Source organism: Ochotona princeps, chromosome 7 (assembly GCF_030435755.1).
Source record: "Ochotona princeps isolate mOchPri1 chromosome 7, mOchPri1.hap1, whole genome shotgun sequence".
Classification (NCBI taxonomy): Eukaryota; Metazoa; Chordata; class Mammalia; order Lagomorpha; family Ochotonidae; genus Ochotona; species Ochotona princeps.
Window position 1 is genome coordinate 4,629,782 of NC_080838.1, and position 18,128 is coordinate 4,647,909.

Below are 18,128 nucleotides of genomic sequence, written 5' to 3' on the forward strand. Positions count from 1 at the left end.
GAACAGAATCAAAACTCCAAAACTGAATCCAAGCATCTACAACCAACTGATGTTTGACAAATGAGTTAAAAATCAAATCCTGGAGAAAGGACAGTTTTGTGACCAAATGTGCTGGGAAAATTGTGCCTACGCATGCAGAAATATGGAACAAGACCCATACCTTTCATCATATACAAAAGTCAGTTCACAATGGATCAAGGATCTAAATCTATAAAATGATACTATCAAATGAGTAGAGGAAAACCTGGGGGAAGCTCTGGAAGACGTTAGTGTAGGCAAAGACTCTTAGATAAATCCCAGAGCACAGACAACCTCAGCAAAAATAGATGAGTGGGATTATGACAGGCTAAGAAGCTTCTGCACCACAAATATGGAACCAAGTGAAGTGCTAAGAGAATGGGACAAAAATATTTACAAACTATGCAACCAATTAAGGTTTAATATCCGGAGTCTATAAAAATGTCAAGAAATTCAACAACAAGGAAGCAAACAACCCAGTAAAGAAGTGGGTGAGGGACATGAACAAACATTTTACAAAGGATGAAGTTCCAATGGCCAACAGACATGAAATACTGCTCAGGATCACTAGCCATCAGGGACATGCAGATGAAAGCCACCCTGAGGGTTCACCTCACCCCAGTTAGAAAGGCTAGGATGTAAAAACTAATCATAATAATTAATGCTGACTGTGATGTGGCGGAAAAGGTCCACTGATCTGTTGGCCAATGTGTAAACTAGTACAATTGTTATGGAAGACAACGTGGAGATTGTGCCACTCCTACCTCCCTCCTTTTCTTAGTTATCTCTTAAATTTTATAGTGACATACTCTGAACTTTCTTTATAGTCACAAACTTAACCCTCCACTGAATAAAGAATTCACCAAGTAACAAGTAGAAAATCCACACATCTCCAAAAAGGCCAACAGATATTTTCCTTGATTTGGGGTAACTAACATATGAAGTATGGAGAAAGTTATGTGTATGAGGGAAATTTATTTCTTTGAAAGGCTGTTGTACGCAATGTTGTAAGTTAAGATTATACACACACACACACAAACACACACCCTTCCCCCCAGGCTGCAACCCAGGTAGGGGATGACTGACATCTGTGTAGTTTCACTCTTTACCTGTAACTTTTAAATGTGTCGTCCTCTACTCACTGCAATGGAAAGTTTATGCATACTGACTGTGCTGGCATTAGTGGTCAGCTTAGGTAGGTTGTTAAGATTTTGGCTTCTTGACAAAGCTTCCTTGTATAACTGTCTATATATGTGTGTCCTTTTTCTTCTTCCCCTGCTGTCATATTTACTGAGGACCTGTAATGTGAGAAATAGAATGGAGCTTCATTAGTGAAACTTTGTGAAGATCTCAGTGAACCTAATTTTGCTGTATGAAATAACATGGCAGCAAAGATCACAAATTGAACATGTCATTTAACATATGCATTGCTTCTTACATGCTGTTGTCACATTGGTGGGAAGCCGCGGGCCTTGTTATTAAATCGAGACTTAAAATGCCACTTGATAAGTCTGAAGACGACAGATCCCATGGTCTTCCTAGAGAAGACACTTCAAATGACGTCATGAAAGTGGTCAGTTGTTAATCCTATTATCTCTCCGTTTACTATGTGTTATTATAGCATAGTTTGCTAGTTATTTGAGCATTTAAGACATGTTTTTCATTTTCAGATTTTTACAGGCAAATAATGGAACGTGTTTATTTTAACCTTGGGGATTCATTTAAGGGAATCTAGTTTTCTTAATCACTTCACTTGCGGGTTCGGAAATGTCTGTTTTTCTTCATCCTTGAAGCTTTATACATGATAAGGATTCTATTTTTAGAATGGTGTCTTGTGCGGTTATTTTGAGAAGCACTGATTTTAAGGTCTGATAAAATTTACTGCATGTAGATTGCAAGATTGCTTCATAGCCTTAAAGTATAAATATGAGTGTGTATTTATATTTTAAGTAAACTATGTAATCTTTTTCTTTGTATTTTTACTATTGTAATACGTATGTTTACATATTATATATTATGGAGCTAAGATGTACATTTTAAAATGTTTGAATTATATGATATAAGCAGTAGAAAGTGAGACATCCTGTAATCTCAGTCCATAACGAAGCAGGTTTATCTCTTTACATTTCCCAAGGTGCATATTTCTGTGTTTTCTATACATTTAGCTTATGTGTTAATGTTAATGATTATCGTTTATAGTCTCTGTAATTTAATATTCAGTGGAATTCCATGAATTTTTTCCTTTATTTTTTAATAGAGATATTCTGTCCCCTTTTAACGTTTATATGGTGTGAGGGAAGCTTGGTGTGTTAACCTGACTGGCGCAGGAAGCGCATATAGCTGGCTAAGCATTATTTCTGGGTATGCCTGTGAGGGTAGCCTTTCCACTGGTAGCATGAAGAAAGCAGGTGGCCCTGTCCACTGCGGGTGGTCATCAGCTCGTTCAGGGAAGCCTGCACGGAACACAGAGTGATGGAAGCTGTGTTCCTTTCCTCTTTGCTGATGGCCTAGCTATTCCATCCATCTTGTCCTGCCGCAGTGTGCCAGGTTGCCTGCCTAAAAGCTCCCCCATCCAATTTTTGGCCCTCATGCCTTCCCTGCACCAGCAGCCTTCTGACTTCTCTGACATGCAGGTGGCAAGTGTGAAGGACCTTCTCAGCTCCTGAATCCTGCCCAACTCCGTACAAAGAAATCTGAATTTATATCTATAGCTAGATTTCTCCTGCATGTCATATTGGCTTGTTTCTGTGGGGAGTACTGGCTAATAGACGTAGCACTAACTTTTTTGAACACAACAATCTGATATTGTAGACTCAACCTTTATAATTTCTTTTTCATATAAAATACAGCATGCATAATATTTCTAGATAAAATGTGCATATATGCTTATTTTTGATGCTATACCCATTCTGTTTATTGATCAACACTATTGAATGAAACATGAATTATTTCTCCATTTTAGAATTTTTAAAAAATTTATCAAAAGGCTTTAGTGATAGAGAAGAAGATAGGTTAACTCCTCAGATGGTCTGAACATCCCGGGCTGTACCAGGCTGAAGCCAGGAGCCAGAAACATTATATGAGTTTCCCACCAAGGTGACAGTGACCCTGGGCATCTTCATCTGCTTTCCAAGGTACATGAGCAGGGAGCCAAACTGGAATTAGCAAAGTCAGAACTCGAACCCATGTTGCAGTATGGGATGCTGGCGTCACAGATGTTAGCACTGAGCCACTATAGTGACTCCTGTTGTTTCCTTGGTGATCATAAAGAAAAGCAATACCTGTGGTGTTGCAAAGAACATCCTATCCATTTATTTCTTTGAACTTATGCGAGTATAGGGTAGACTTCTAAGTTATTGAATAAGAATGATTTAAAGTTTGGTAAATATTGGCGAAGTTCCTTTTGAGAAGTATCAATAAGGATTAACCCTGGGTGTTACCACTTAAACATATAAAGAAACATCAGAGATTAAAAAGGGGGGGAGGGATCAGTGTTGTAGCACAGTAGGTTAAGCTGCCTCCTGTTGATTCCATCAACCTATGTTAGCACTGGTTCAAGTCCCAGCTGCTCCACTTCCCATCCAGCTTCCTACTGAGTGTCTGGGAAGGCGGTGGATGCTGGCCTAGGTACTTGGGCTGCTGCCAGCCATGTGGGAGCTCAGAGTAGAGTTTCAGGCTCAAGCTCAGCTAGTACCACCATTTGGGTGGTAAAGCAGCAGATGGAAGTTCTGTCTCTCTCTTTCAAATAAATAGATTCATCCTTATAAAGAGAGAGATACAGATAAAAACAAAAGATAATGGTTCTATGTTTGCATTTGCATTATCACTAGCGAGCTTGAGTAAAGTTTATTACTATTTTAGCCTTAACCATCTAAGCAATTTCTGCTTGCCCTCTTCTGTCATAACTTTAAGTTTACCTGTGATTTTTCATCTTGCTTTCAGAGCTATTTATTATGGGGACTGTATTACTTAAATATTTTCTAGATGTTTTCCTTAGATTTTATTTTAAATCTTTGAGTGCATGCATAAAGAAATAAATTATAAGATAAAAACGGAAATTTCAGTACAGTGTGTTAAGTTTATACTAGCCGTATGTCCCTCGATCCCATGGGATCATGGGAGAAGCTGTCTGTAGAGCTGAGTGGAGGGTGTGAGAAGGTCACCTGCACAGAGTGAAAGATTTGACATTGATAACTGAGTAGATATCATTAAGTCAGGCAAAATGAAGGAATTCCTGAGAAAGGAAATAGTAATCCAAATAGAGACGGCTTGGTCCATTCAGAAATTTGTAAGCACTTGAGTTTGTTGATAGCCAAAAGTGCAATATGGGAAGTCATGAGCTGCGGATATAGAGACAGAGAATGTGCGAGTTATAAGTGGCAATGCATATTCAAGTGAGACATTTGCATTTTACCCTAAAATGTTTGGGGTAGCATATGGATTTCAGGAAGCTTGCCCTAACATAGTATGAACAATGCCAGCAGACAACAATCTTGAGATAGGAAGACAAGGTTGTATTTGGTCGATGACAATGCTACATTTTTCATTCACATAATCACTAATGAGATAACATGATATTTCTTCAAATATATCTGCAATTGGAACTAAGTTAACTCTGAATGAGTGCATACTTACGGAGTGGCGATGGATGAGAGTAGAGGAGCTTTGCCTTTTCTTCTGTTGATAGTTCAGTAATTTTGTTTACAAAATTAACCACAGACTTTAGTAACAGTATTTTAAAAAATATGCCAATAAAAGATGAGAAATATCTGATTTGGAAATTTATGTGGTTGATAGAAAAAATAGCATGATCTTACTCTTTTTTAATGATTTTTTAATGATTTTTTTTTAAATTTTTTGATACAGTTCCATAGGCTCAGGGATTTTCTGTTCCACCATGTCCCACTCTGTTCCCCTCGTTTTTCCCCCCTATATTGTAACAACAGTTTAGTTCCTCAAAAACAGTGACAAGTCCATCATTTTGCTGTGTAAGTGTATCATCACATTGTAGGTATGGGCAATGGTAGAAAGTCCAGCATTCTAGTGTCAGCATGTATTTAACAGTTTCATGGGGATTCCATGTTTTATGCAGAAGTAGAGGTGCATAATGCCATGTATCGCCACTTCAGGATATACTTGTCTCCATTATGGAAATCCTCTGGATAAATAGATGTATATACATGCTTACCTGTTGATATTGTATTTTGCTTGAACGTTGCCTTATATAAGAGAGAACATACGATATTTCTCCTTTCGGGATTGGCTTGTTTCACTGAGCATAATGGTCTCTAGTTGGGACCATTTTGTTGCAAATGGTAGAATTTCATTCTTTTTGGTGGCTGTAGTGTAGATGTATTATGGTTTCTTTAACCACTCCTCTTTGGACAGACGTCTGGATTGTTTCCCTCTGTTTGCTATTGTGGACTGTGCTGTTATAAATATAGGATTATAGATCACTTTCTTGTAGGCAGATTTCATTTCATTTGAATATATTCCCAGAAGTGGGATAGCTGGTTCATATGGTAGGTCAGTTTTCTGTTCTCCTTGCACTCTCCGTACTAACTTCCATGGTGGTTATACTAGCCTACATTCCCACCAACAATGAAGGAGGGTACCTTTGTCCAATATCCACACCAGCAGGTGTTTTTTTGTAGAGTTCTGAATGTAGGCCAACCTCATTTGAGTTAAATGTATACCTCAATGTGGTTTTGATTTTTATCTCCTTGATAGATAAGGAGCCTGAGCATTTTTTCATATGTCTATTAACCATTTGAATTTGTTCTTGTGAAAAAATGTCTAATCATACCCTTCACCCGTTTTGTCATAGTGTTGTTTGTTTTGCTGTCATTGCGTTTCTGAAGCTGTTTGTAAATCCTGGGTATTTGTCCCCTATCAGTTGTGTAGTGTGCAAAGATTTTCTCCTGTTCTGTTGGTTGCTTCTTCACTTTGTTAATAGTTTCCTATGCTGTAAGAAACTTTTCAGTTTGATGTATTCCAATTTCTCTATTTTGGCTTTGACTACTTGTGCTTTTGGTGAATCCTTCAAGAAATCTTTCTTCAGTCTGATATCTAAGAGTGTGCTTCCTATGTTTTTCTCTAATAGTTTGATGTTTTTCTCTAATATTTTGATGTTTTTAGGGTGCAGATTTAGGTCCTAGATACATTTTGAGCTGATTTTTATGTGAAGTGAAAGATGTTAGTCTTGTGTCTTACCTCTGTAGGCTGCTATTCAGTTGTCCCAACAGCATTTTTTTTAATTGACCAGGCTTTTTCCCTGGATTTTTCTCAGTTTTCTTGTTAAAGATGAGTTGGCTGTACATGTGAGAGCTCCCTTTGGGGCTTCTGTTCTGTTCTGTTGATGATATGACTCTTACGTGGAATGTATAAAAAGGGTGAGCTCACAGAAGACCAAGTGGTGACTACTAGGACTGTCAGGTGAAATGGAGAGGACAATGAGTAAAGGTTGATTGGCAGATACTAAGTTATAGCTGGAGAGAATTGGGAAGTTCAGGGATTCTATTGCATAATAAGGTGCTATATATGTTAATGTATAGCACATTTGTGAATAGATGTATTTTACTATGGAGAAATGATAAATGTTTCAGGAGATCAATATATTTACCCTGAATAGACATTGTGCAGTATGAATATGCATCAAAATATTAGTGGTATCCCAATAAGTACAACTTGTGTGAGTATGTTATAATATTGTAATATAGGAATTTTTGGAAATTTGAAAGGGGCCAACACCATGGCTCAAGAGGCTAATTCTTTGCCTTCAAGAATTGGCATCCCATATGGAGATGCTAGTTCATGTCATGGCTGCCCAACTTCTGATTCATCTCCATGCTTATGGCCTTGGAAGGCAGCAGAGGATGGCCCAAAGCCTTGGGACTCTGCACCCCGTTGGGAGACCCAGAGGAGTGGCCTGACTTCATATCAGTTCAGCCATTATGGCCATTTGGAGAGTGAACCAGCAAATGGATTATTTTTCTTTCTTTGTCTCTGGAAATCTGCCTTTCAAATAAAAATAAGCATATCTTTAAAAAAATTGTATAACAGGTTTTGGGACATTTGTTAGACTATTAGAGCCGACTGAATTCTTACTCGAATACAGTGCAGTAATAGTTGCTGGCTATTTTGTTGGTTCTAAAGAAGAGTGTTTGCACTGTATTCATAAATTTTATCTAAAGGCATGTGTTTGAGTGCAAAGTTTGGGCATGCTCATGAATAACATGAATCAAAATGAATTGAAATGATCCAATGAATAAAAACCCTGTGAGACATGGAACCATAACATGATAACAATTCACTGTGTATGTGTACCTTTATATTATACATACCTTGCCATGATTGGCACATGATTTGGCTCCTGAGCGCATGCAAGTGTTTAATCCCCAGGCATAAGAAGATGACACTTAGTGGGTGGGAACTTAACCCAATTCTGGTGGTGAGGAAATAGATCTCACACTAGGAAGTTGCCACATTAGCCAAGCCCACGGTTACTGAGAGTCTGTGGGAGCCTTTCCTATGCTAGTTCCATCCTTGCTAGTTGACTGCATTCTTGGGAGCACTTGACCTTCCAAACTGAACCAAAGCAGCCTTTGTTCTTTATAAGGAGACCTTCTTGGGTGGATGTTAAAGTGACAAAGAATTGACTAATGTGTGCATAGATGCCAGCTCATCACATTGTATGTTTGAAATGTAGAAGATTTAATTTGTCAAATATACTTGAATTAAAACTGGGGGAAGAAAGAAAAGAATTGAATACTGTGTCCGGAGAGGACCATGCAAGACATTTGACTTCAGCTGTTGATGCTGTATCATGCCAAAGACAAATAAGGCATTTCATTGAAGTTTTTACAGCAATATGAATAAGTTGCAAAAGGGCAGGTTTCTTCTTAAAGAAACTGAGTGGGTATTGTTTTGTCTGTGGAAAACTTAATATTTTTGATTGTGTCAGCTTCTCACAAACTAGCAAAAAAGGCAAAATTCATTCTTTTTGAAAATATCTATTTACTTTTAACTGAAAGGCAGATTTGACAGAGAAGTAAAGATAGAGAGGTCTTTGATTCACTGGTTCACTTCTCAGATGGCCATAATGACCAGCGTTGAGCTAATCTGAAGCTGAGAGCCAGGGGCTTCTTCCAGGTCTAGCTTGTGCGTGTAGAAGTCCCGGTTTTGGGGCCATCCTCCTCTGCTTTCCCAGGCCATAAGCAGAAAGCTGGCTCAGAAGTGGAACAGCCAGGACACCAAATGGCACCCATATGCAATGCTGGCACCACAGGGTGGAAAATTAGATTGCTACACCACCATGCCAGCCTTGCAGTATTTCTTCCTTAAAGCGGTAGTTTTGGCCAGTTAAACCATGGTTGATTACAAGGAGTACAACTGTGTGTGTTTGTGTGTAAATTCATTGAATACACTTACATATTTTTTCTTTCTTATTCAATAAAGTCAAAAAGTTCATTTCATACGTTGGTCAGTGAGCCCTATCTTCATGTTTTCAGGTTAAGAGTACTTTTTGTCATTACTGTTGACTCTCCCCTTGACTTATAAATACCAGCTGTGTTCACACACACTATGAACTCAAGAATAAGTTGCCACATTTTTATGTACATAATAGTTTTGAAGATTTCTTGTATCCAGCCATTGTATTATGGTTTATCACCAGTGAGGATAGAATGGAGACAATTAAAAAGAGAGGCTCCTCAGTGAAATGGAGAACATCTTGGAAGGTACAGCTTTCATTTTAACCTGTTGACTTAGGATTATAGTGGGGGAGATTGTAATTACACTAGAACCTCAAATTGACCCCACATTAGGATACCCTGTACTATGGTATATGCTTTATTGTTCTGGGAGTAAGATCTTTTGAAAACAATCATACAACTTTTTTTCTTCCAGGGAGCTGGTATATTTCAAGATGAGTAAGGGGCCAGGAAAATTGTGTTTACCTTATAGCCTGTGCACCATCATTTACAAATGTGCTTAGGTTCCCTGCTTGGAGAATAGATGTATCTGGAGGAGAAAGCTGAGGTTTTCTAGAGAAACAGAATCAACAGGCTGTGTGTGTGTGTGTGTGTGTGTGTGTGTGTGTGTGGTTTAAAACTATGGACGTGTGTATGAAGAAATCTGTTATTAAACATTGGTTCAAATGGTAATGGTACCTTACAGGAATCAAATTTGTAAGGTCAGTCAGCAGGCCAAACTCAGGGAAGCAGAAGGTAAAAGTCTAGTCTGAGCCTCAAGACATGAGAACCAGGAGAAGCAATGACTCAGTGCCCAGTAAGCTTCATTGTTTCCATTTTACTGTGAAGTCATGAGCAAAGTATTTAAAAGGTGGTATTCCAGTTAGAAGACAACCAGGAAAAAGGAAGCCTGTCTTACTTGGGAGTGGATCTGCGTTTGTATTTTCCTCAATACCTCAACTGATTGGATAAGGCCCAACCACAGCAGGAAGGGCAATATGCTTTGTTCAGCTGTCCAAAAAAAATCTCATAGACACAGAGAAATATTTCATCAGATGTCTGGGCATCTAAGAACATGGTGAAGTGGGTATGTAACATCACAGTAGTCCTCACAAAGGTTTTACTATATAGCTCATTACTATTTATGGCATGCTGTTCATTGCTGTGGATTTTTCTCCTCCAACCCACTGCAGGAATTATCTACTCAGCATCAATGCTCAGTCATTTGGAATCTGCCACACTGTTGTTGATAGTCAGTGCTCAGGACGGCGGTGGGCTCACAGCTGACACAAATGCTCACGTCACTCTCCACCTTCTCCAGACCATGCTGGCACCTGCTGAGTTTGAAAGGCCCAAGTATACGTTCTCAGTTTATGAAGATGTGCCCATCAACAGTCTTGTTGGAACAGTGAAAGCAAGAGAGCACTTGAGTAAGTACTCATTCCTTACACTGAATCAGAGCCCATTATTGGAATATTTCCCATGATCCCTGAGGCTATGGCATCTTTTTTAATTTTAATTTTTTTTAATAATACAGTTTGATAGGTATTGGGATTTCCCATCCACCTCCCCAAGCTCCCTCCCCTTCCCACTGATTTCCCCTCCAGTTTTATAGTGGGTGTCCTTCATGAACAGTCGTAAGTCCATGATACTGTTAGGCTATAGAATTTTTAAAATTTTTTCTTTTGAATTTTGAATTCTATGATGCAGTTCTGTAGAGTCTGTGCCCCAACATTGCTGGTACAGACAATGTCAGATAGTCCAACATCCCATTGTCTAAATATGTCCAGTAATTCCATTGGGAGTTCATCTATGATCTGGAAGGAGGCATGCGTATTGCAATGTATCTTCACATCTGGACATGGTAGTCTCTACTGTGCCATCATTATACATTCCCTTAAATGAGAAGCCACAAAATAAGGTCAAGAACAGGTATGAAATTAAAACAACACCAACAACAACCAAAAAATTACAACACCATGGAGTCAAAAAAGGTGCCACTGAATAATCAACATATGGGTGATGAAAAGAAAATACAAAAGCCTAATTTGCATGATGATTTGCTTATGTTACAGAGAAAATGTGATATTTGTGTTTTTGGAATGGCTTATTCTACTGAGCATAATGGTCTGTAGTTGGGACCATCAGGTTGCAAATGATATGATTTCATTCTTTTTAATGGCTGAGTAATATTCCGTGGAATAAATGTACTCACAGTTACTTTATCCACTCCTCTTTGGACAGACATCTCGATTGTTTCCATGTCTGCTACTATAGATTGTGCTGCTGTAAATATAGGTTCACAGATGCCCTTTTTATATTTAGTTTTTATTTGTGTATATTCCTAGGAGTGGGTTAGCTGAGTCATACAGTAGGTTTATTTGCAATTCTTTATCACTCTCCATAATAATTTCCATAGTGGTTGTACTAGTCCACACTTCCACCAGCAGTGAAGGAGTGTACATTTCTCCCCACATCCACATCAACAGGTTTTGTTTGTAGAGGTCTGAAAGTAGGCCAACCTCACTGGAGTTAGGTGGAACGTCAATGTGACGTCCTTGACAGCTAGGGAGTCTGAGCATCTCTTCATGTGTCTTTTAGTCATTTCAATCTGCTTTGAAAAATGTCTATTCAATTTCCTTTTCCCATTTTTTCACTGTCTTTTGGTTTCTGCAGCTCTATAATTCCTGGATATTAGTCCCCTATCACTTGTGTAGTGTGCAAAAATTTTCCCCCGTTCTGTTGGTTGCTTCTTCACTTTGTTAATAGTTTCCTTTGTTGTACAGAAGCCTTTTAGTTTGATGTAGTCCCACTTGATTTAGATTCTTGAACCATTTAGAGCTGATTTTTGTATCAAGTGACAGGTGTGGGTCTTGCTTCTTAATTCTGCAAGCTGCTACCCAGTTGTCCCAACAGCATTTGTTGAAGAGCCCAGCCTGTTTTCCTGGATTGTTTTTAGTTTTCTTGTCAAAGATTAGTTGGCTATACATATGTGGGACCCCTTCTGGTGTTTCTATTCTGTTCCATTAATCTTCTCTGTTTCTGTACCAGTACTAGACTATTTTGATGACCACTGCTCTATAGTATGTGTGGAGGTCTGGGATTGTGATTCCCCCAGCTTGGATTTTGTTCTTCAGGATAGCTTTGGCTATTTGTGGTCTCTTGTGTTTCCAGATGAACTTTTGTATCTTCTTTTCTATTTCTGAGAGGAATGTTGTTTGAATTTTGATTGGGATTGACTCTGTATATTGCTTTTGGTAATATGGACATTTTGATGATGTTGATCATGCCAATCCAGGAACATAGTAGGTTTCTTCCTTTCTCAATATCTTCTGTTTCCTTTTTAAATGTTTTATAGTTTTCATCATTGAGGTCTTCCACATATTTGGTTAGCTTAACTCCTAGATATTTAACATTCCTCTCCTCTATTTTAAAGGAGACTGTACTCAACAATTTCTATTTCAGCCATGGAAATATTTGTGTACACTAATGCCATAGATATATGTTCATTAATTTTGTATCCTGCTACATTGCCAGAGTTTCTTTTGAATTCTAGTCTCTTGACTGAGTCCTTTGGTTCTCCTATGTGGAGGGTCATGTCGTCTGCAAATAGAAATAATTTCAGTTCCTCATTTCCTTTAATTGCCTTTTCTTGTCTAAAAGCTCTAGCAAGGACTTCCAATACTATATTGAAGAGTAATGGAGACAGTAGACATCCCTGTCTGGCTCCAGATTTTAGTGGAAAGGCTTTCAAATCTTTCCCCATTTAGTGTGATGCTGGCATTGGGTTTTTCATAAATTGCTTTGATTGTATTGTACAGTGTTCCTTCTATCTTGCTTAGGGTTTTGAGCATGAAGTTGCGTTGGATTTTATCAGATGTCTTCTCTGCATCTATTTACATGGTCATATGGTTTATTTTTTACTATGTTGATGTGGTGTATCACATTTGTTGATTTGCGAATGTTGAACCATCCCTGCGTGCCTGGGATGAATCCCACCTGGTCTGGGTGAATATCTGCCTGATGTGGCTGTTGGCTCCTGTTGGCTATTGTTTTGTTGAGGGTCTTTGTGTCTATATTCATCAAGGATATTGATCTGTAGTTTTCCTTTTCTGTTGTGTCTTTATCTGGCGTTGGTATTAAGGTGATAATGGCCTCATAGTAAGAGTTTGGAAGGATTGCCTCTTTTTCTATTGTTTGGAAAAGCTTGTGGGTATTGGGGTAAGTTTGTCCTGAAATGTTTTGTATAATTCTGCAGTGAAGACATCGAGGACTTTTCTTGGTTGGGAGGGCTTTAATTACTGATTCAATCTCAATCCATGCTATAGGCCTATTTAGGCTGTTGATTGCTTTTTGATTCAATTTTGGTGGATTGTATGTGTCCAAAAATCTATCCATCTCTTCTAGGTCTTCTGATTTGTTCGCATATAGTTTCTTGTAATAGTTCCTGATGATTCTTTGTATTTCTGAGGTAATGTTGTTATATCTCCTTTCTTATCTCTGATGCTATCAATGTGCGTTTTCTCCCTCTTTTTTTAATTAGTTGGGCTAGTGGGGAGTCTACTTTGTTGATTTTTCTCAAAGAACCAGCTCTTTGACTCATTGATCTTCTGTATAGTTCTTTTGGTCTCTGGTTTATATTCTACCTTATTTTGATTATTTCTATTTTCCTACTAATCTTGGGTGTGCTTTGCTATTGTTTTTCTAGTTCCTTCAACTGTAAGGTTAGCTCATTTATTTGGTGTTTTTCTAATTTCTTAACATAAGCATTGATTGAGATGATATTAACTCGTAACACTGCCATGATTGTGTCCCTTAAGTTTTTATATGTTGTGTTGATGCCTTCATTTGTTTCAAGCAAATTTTTAATTACCCCTTTGATTTCCTCTCTATTCCATCGCTCACTTAGTAACATATTCTTCAGTCTCCATGTAGTTGTATATCTTAGTGGGTGTTTTGATTTCTTGGTCTCTAGTTTCACTCCATGTTGGTCTGAGAAGATGTGTGGTATAATTTTGCTTTTTAAAAATTTGCTGAGGTTTGTTTTGTGGCCTATAACATGGTCAGTTCTGGAGAAGGTCCTGTGTACTAATGAAAAAAGTATTCTCTGTAGGATTAAAGGTTTGGTATATTTTAATTAAGTCCATTTGCTCTAGTGTCTAGGTGAGTTCTTTTTTTTCTTTGTTGAGTTTCAATCTTGTCAATCTGTCCATTGATGATAATGGGGTATTAAGATCCCCCATGATTATCATATTACTATTTTCCACTTTAAATCCATAAATATTTGTTTCACATAGCTAGATGCCTTAGCCTTTGTGCATATACCTTTACTGTGGTGATCTCTTCTTGCTGAATGGATCCTTCAATCATTATGTGGTGTCCTTCTTCATCCCTTTTAATTTTCCACATCAAAGTATGTATCATCTGATATAAGAATGGCTATACCTGTACGTTTTTCCTTACCGTTAGTTTGGAATATCTTTTTTTATCCTTTCACTTTCAGTTTCTTCTGATCTTTGTTGGTGATGTGTTTCTCCTGTAAGCAACAGGTTCTGTTTTTTGATCCAGTCCTCTAATTGATGATGTTTGATTGATAAGTTTAAACCATTTACCTTCAGTTTGGTCCTGTCATTTTAGCAATGGGTTGTTCTTTGACTTAGTCTTCTGTTAGCCTTTTAGTGGGATGTTCTTCACATTCACCTTTGGTTTTGGTAGTTGCTATTGCTTTTCGCTTTCACAGGTACATCTTTGAGTATCATTTGTAGGACAGGCTTAGAATAGGCGAATTGTGGAGTTTTCTTTCACTGTGGAAGAATTTTATTTCACTTTCAAAGTCAAAGGAGAGCTTTGCTGGATACGTTATTCTGGGCTGAAAATTTTTCCCTTTTAGAATCTGTGTCACTCCATTCTCTTCTGGCCTGTAGTGTTTCCTCTAAGAGATCAGCTGTGAGTTTGGCTGGAGTTCCTCTATATGTCACTTGATTTTTTTCATGTGCACATTTAAGGATTTTTTCTTTTTTTTTCAACTGAAGAGAGCTTGATTATCATGTGTCATGGTGAAGTTCGTTTTTGATCAACACTGTTGGGAGTTCTGTTACCCTCCTGTATATTGTTTTCCAGTGCTTTCTCCAGATGAGGTACGTTTTCATTTATTATTTCATTGAGTGTACCTTTAAATCCCAGCTTCTCTTTCTGTACCTTCTGGGATTCCCATGACTCTTATGTTGGGCCTTTTAATCATATCTTTTAATCATATCTTTTAATTCTTGTATACTTTTTTAAGCTTGACCCAACTCTGCTTCCAGCTTTTTGTTTGTTTCCCCCTGGTGACAGGAAATATCTCTTGATAGTGAGATTCTTTCTTCTGCCTCATTTATTCTATTTTTTAAAAGATTTATTCATTTTTATTACAAAGTCAGATATACAGAGAGGAGAGACAGAGAAGAACATCTTCCGTCTGATGATTCACTCCCCAAGTGACCACAATGGCCGCTGCAGTGCCGATCCAAAGCTGGGAACCTGGAACCTCTTTTGGGTCTCCCACATGCGTGCAGGGTCCCAAGTCTTTGAACTGTCCTTGACTGCTTTCCCAGGCTACAAGCAGGGAGCTGGATGGGAAGTGGAGCTGCCAGGATTGGAACCGGCACCCATGTGGGATCCCAGTGCGTTCAAGGCGAGGACTTTAGCCGCTAGGCCACACCGCTGGGCCCTTATTCTATTTTTGAGACTCTCCACTGTAGTTTTAGTTTGTTCCACTGTATTCTTGATTACTGATACATCAGCTTTCATTTGATTCATTTCCTGTGTGACATATTCCTTCAGTTCCTTATACTACTGTATCATGTGCTTCTCATTGTTAGTCAGAAGCTTTATAATAAGTTTTCTGAATTCTGTGTCCCCCATTTTCTCAGTGTCTTCCTCGGTTAACTCTAGGGTGTAGAGGCTTTTACTCCTTTGCAGGAGAGTTTTCAGTAACATTCATAGTGCCACTGTCTCTTCTTTTACTGTTTGGCGGATTCTGGTTGGTGGATTCTTAGTACAGATTTGTAAGATATATTACTTACAGGTCTGCAAGTCAATTTTTATGTTCAATCAACGTCCTGAATTAGGAATATGCCTTAATAACTGATTTGTCAGCTGTGCTGATCTTGTCAACACGAGCTGGCTCTTAAGCTTGAGTGCCAGCTGGAATTACCCTGGACGGAGTCTGTGGAATGCCACCATGGAACTGTTTTTTCTGCATAGCCTATGCAATGCTCTAAGCTGGAAGTGCTTTTGTTGCCAGCTTACCTCTTGCACAGCTCAGCAGTCTTCCCTTCAGTCTAATATTGCCTGGTCCTGTGAAAATGGCATCTGAGCTGTACTGATTAAGTGCATTTGCAGTTTACTGCTGCTCCTCCTAACATCCGAGCCCTTGCCCGTCTGTGCAGGACAGCACCTGACAGGGCACCAATATAGATCTGGGGCTCTTGGCTGTTAGATCTGGGGACCACACAGACCTTGCAGGATATGAGGCTGTTGTTGCTTTCCCTGTAGGCTCAGCTCAGTGCTGTTAGCTAGAAACAAACTCATTCCAGGCCATCCCTTGTAGTCTGCACTCTCTGTCTCACTACACAAGATGGCACCCATTAATGCACTGGCTGAGCATCAGAGCTACTGGCTTTCATAGATGGGGACCACATAGACCCTACAGGATGCAAAGCTGGTACTGCCCTTCCCGTGGGATCAGCTCTGTGTGATCCATGAGAAACAAACCCACTCTTAGCTGTTGCTTAACCCCACACTTACTGCCCCACCACACAAGATGACGCCCAAGCTGTGAGTCCTGTCCTGCCACTGGTATGCCCCCTGAAGTCCACAGCTCTTTTTCCGCTCATTGCTGAATAGTTATTCAGCTGGGTTGATAAGTATCAGGCTCTATTCGCCTCTCAAGCTCTCCATGCAAACCCAAGCTCCCAACCTTGCTGCCGTAAGAGCCTAGCTGCAGCTGCCTCTGGATCCCTGACTCTTGCTGGTGTCCAGATCCACTGGTTGGTGGATTTTCTGTTCACTGCCATTCTGCTCTGCCGTTGCTGCCGATGCCCCGTGTCCAGAGGGTCTCCAGGTAGATGCTGAAATCTTTTTTGTTCTTTGTCCATTAGACATTTTCCTTGTCAATCAAAAGATCTAAAAGCATGTGTCACCATTTCAGTAGGCTTTGGAGAAATAAGTTATTGCATAGTATGCTTATGGATGTAATATGTATTAGTTCTCAGTGTTTCTATTAGGTAATATTCCATGGATGTAATATATATTAATTCATTCCGAGTGTTTCTAGTAGGTACTATTCTATGGATATAATACATATTCATTCTCAGTGTTTCTAGTAGATACTATTTTAGTATTCTTTCAGATACAGTGATAGCTCTCTCTGCCTCTGTTTCTTGGCAGATTCTTCAGAACCAAACGAGTACAGAATTTCCTCTGGTGACCTGGATGAAACCTTCTCCATTCACCCGTGGCTGGGCACCATTCACACCCGGAAGCCTTTGGACCATGAAACACAGCCCGTGGTGGTGCTCACGGTGCAGGCGCAGCTGGTAGGCTCATCAGCCTACAGTAACACAGAAGTCAACATCACGGTCATTGACGTCAATGACAACCACCCCACCTTTCCAACAGCCTCAGATGAGATTAAAATATCACAGAACACTGCTCCTGGCACAGCCCTCTACCTTGCACGTGCAGAGGACAAAGACAGTGGGCTAAATGGGTTCATCCGCTACAGCATTGCCAGCCCAAATCCCAGCGTCTTTGCCATCCACAGAGAGCTTGGCGTGGTACACCTTAGTGCGAGCCTGGCCGGTGATGGGCTACGTAACTACACACTCACTCTCAGGGCCCAGGACCTGGGTACTCCTCCTCGGGCATCGCTGTTGGTCTTGACAGTGGTTGTAGAGCCTCAAGATCAAAGCCGACCTTTGGCTTTTCAAAACTTCATCTATCAAGTGGAAGTTAGTGAGTCTCTTTCAGTGATGACACAACTCTTGCAAATACAGGCCTTCCCATGTGGCCCACAGGCCACAGCCTCTCAGCCTGCATACTCCCTGGAGCCTGGCTTAAGCTCTGCCATGTTCGGGATCCACCCTTACACAGGCTGGATTTATCTGCGGCGACAGCTTGACTATGAATCCATACAAACATATAGTTTCAGAGCCTTTGCCTGGATCCCAGAGGATAGATTATCGCAAAATGTGAGCACTTCAGTAATTGTTCATGTCCTGGATGCGAATGACAACCCCCCTGCCTTCTTGCATGGTGTGTTGTTTTTGAAAGTTGAAGAAAGCCCTGTTCCCCAAGGGGTACTGGGCAAAATTACAGCAGTTGACGCAGACTCTGGAAGGAATGGACAGCTCTCATATTTCCTTTTGTCTGATGGAAAATTCTTCAAGATGAATCCCAATACAGGTAGCATTCTGCAGCTTTCACCTTTTCTTTTAAAATCGGGGTTGAGAAAACTGGAATCCGTAGGTGTAGTGTTAGTACAAAGATACAGTTACAGCTTTCTGACCATGTACTGTATTTGATTACTATTGGTTTAGGGTTTTAGAATGTAACAAGAAATAGGAGTAGAATTTCATCTGTAGTCATTTGTATTTC

General features: G+C 39.5%; 1 protein-coding gene across 1 annotated transcript in view; it reads left to right on the plus strand.

Moving 5' to 3' along the window:
• DCHS2 (dachsous cadherin-related 2) overlaps positions 1-18,128 on the plus strand; it is a 308,466-nt gene that overhangs the window by 199,874 nt on the left and 90,464 nt on the right. Inside the window, exons 4-5 of the mRNA XM_058666741.1 lie at positions 9,683-9,919; positions 16,920-17,936. Coding sequence (XP_058522724.1) covers positions 9,683-9,919; positions 16,920-17,936 — 1,254 coding nt within the window. The remainder of the gene's footprint in view (positions 1-9,682; positions 9,920-16,919; positions 17,937-18,128) is intronic.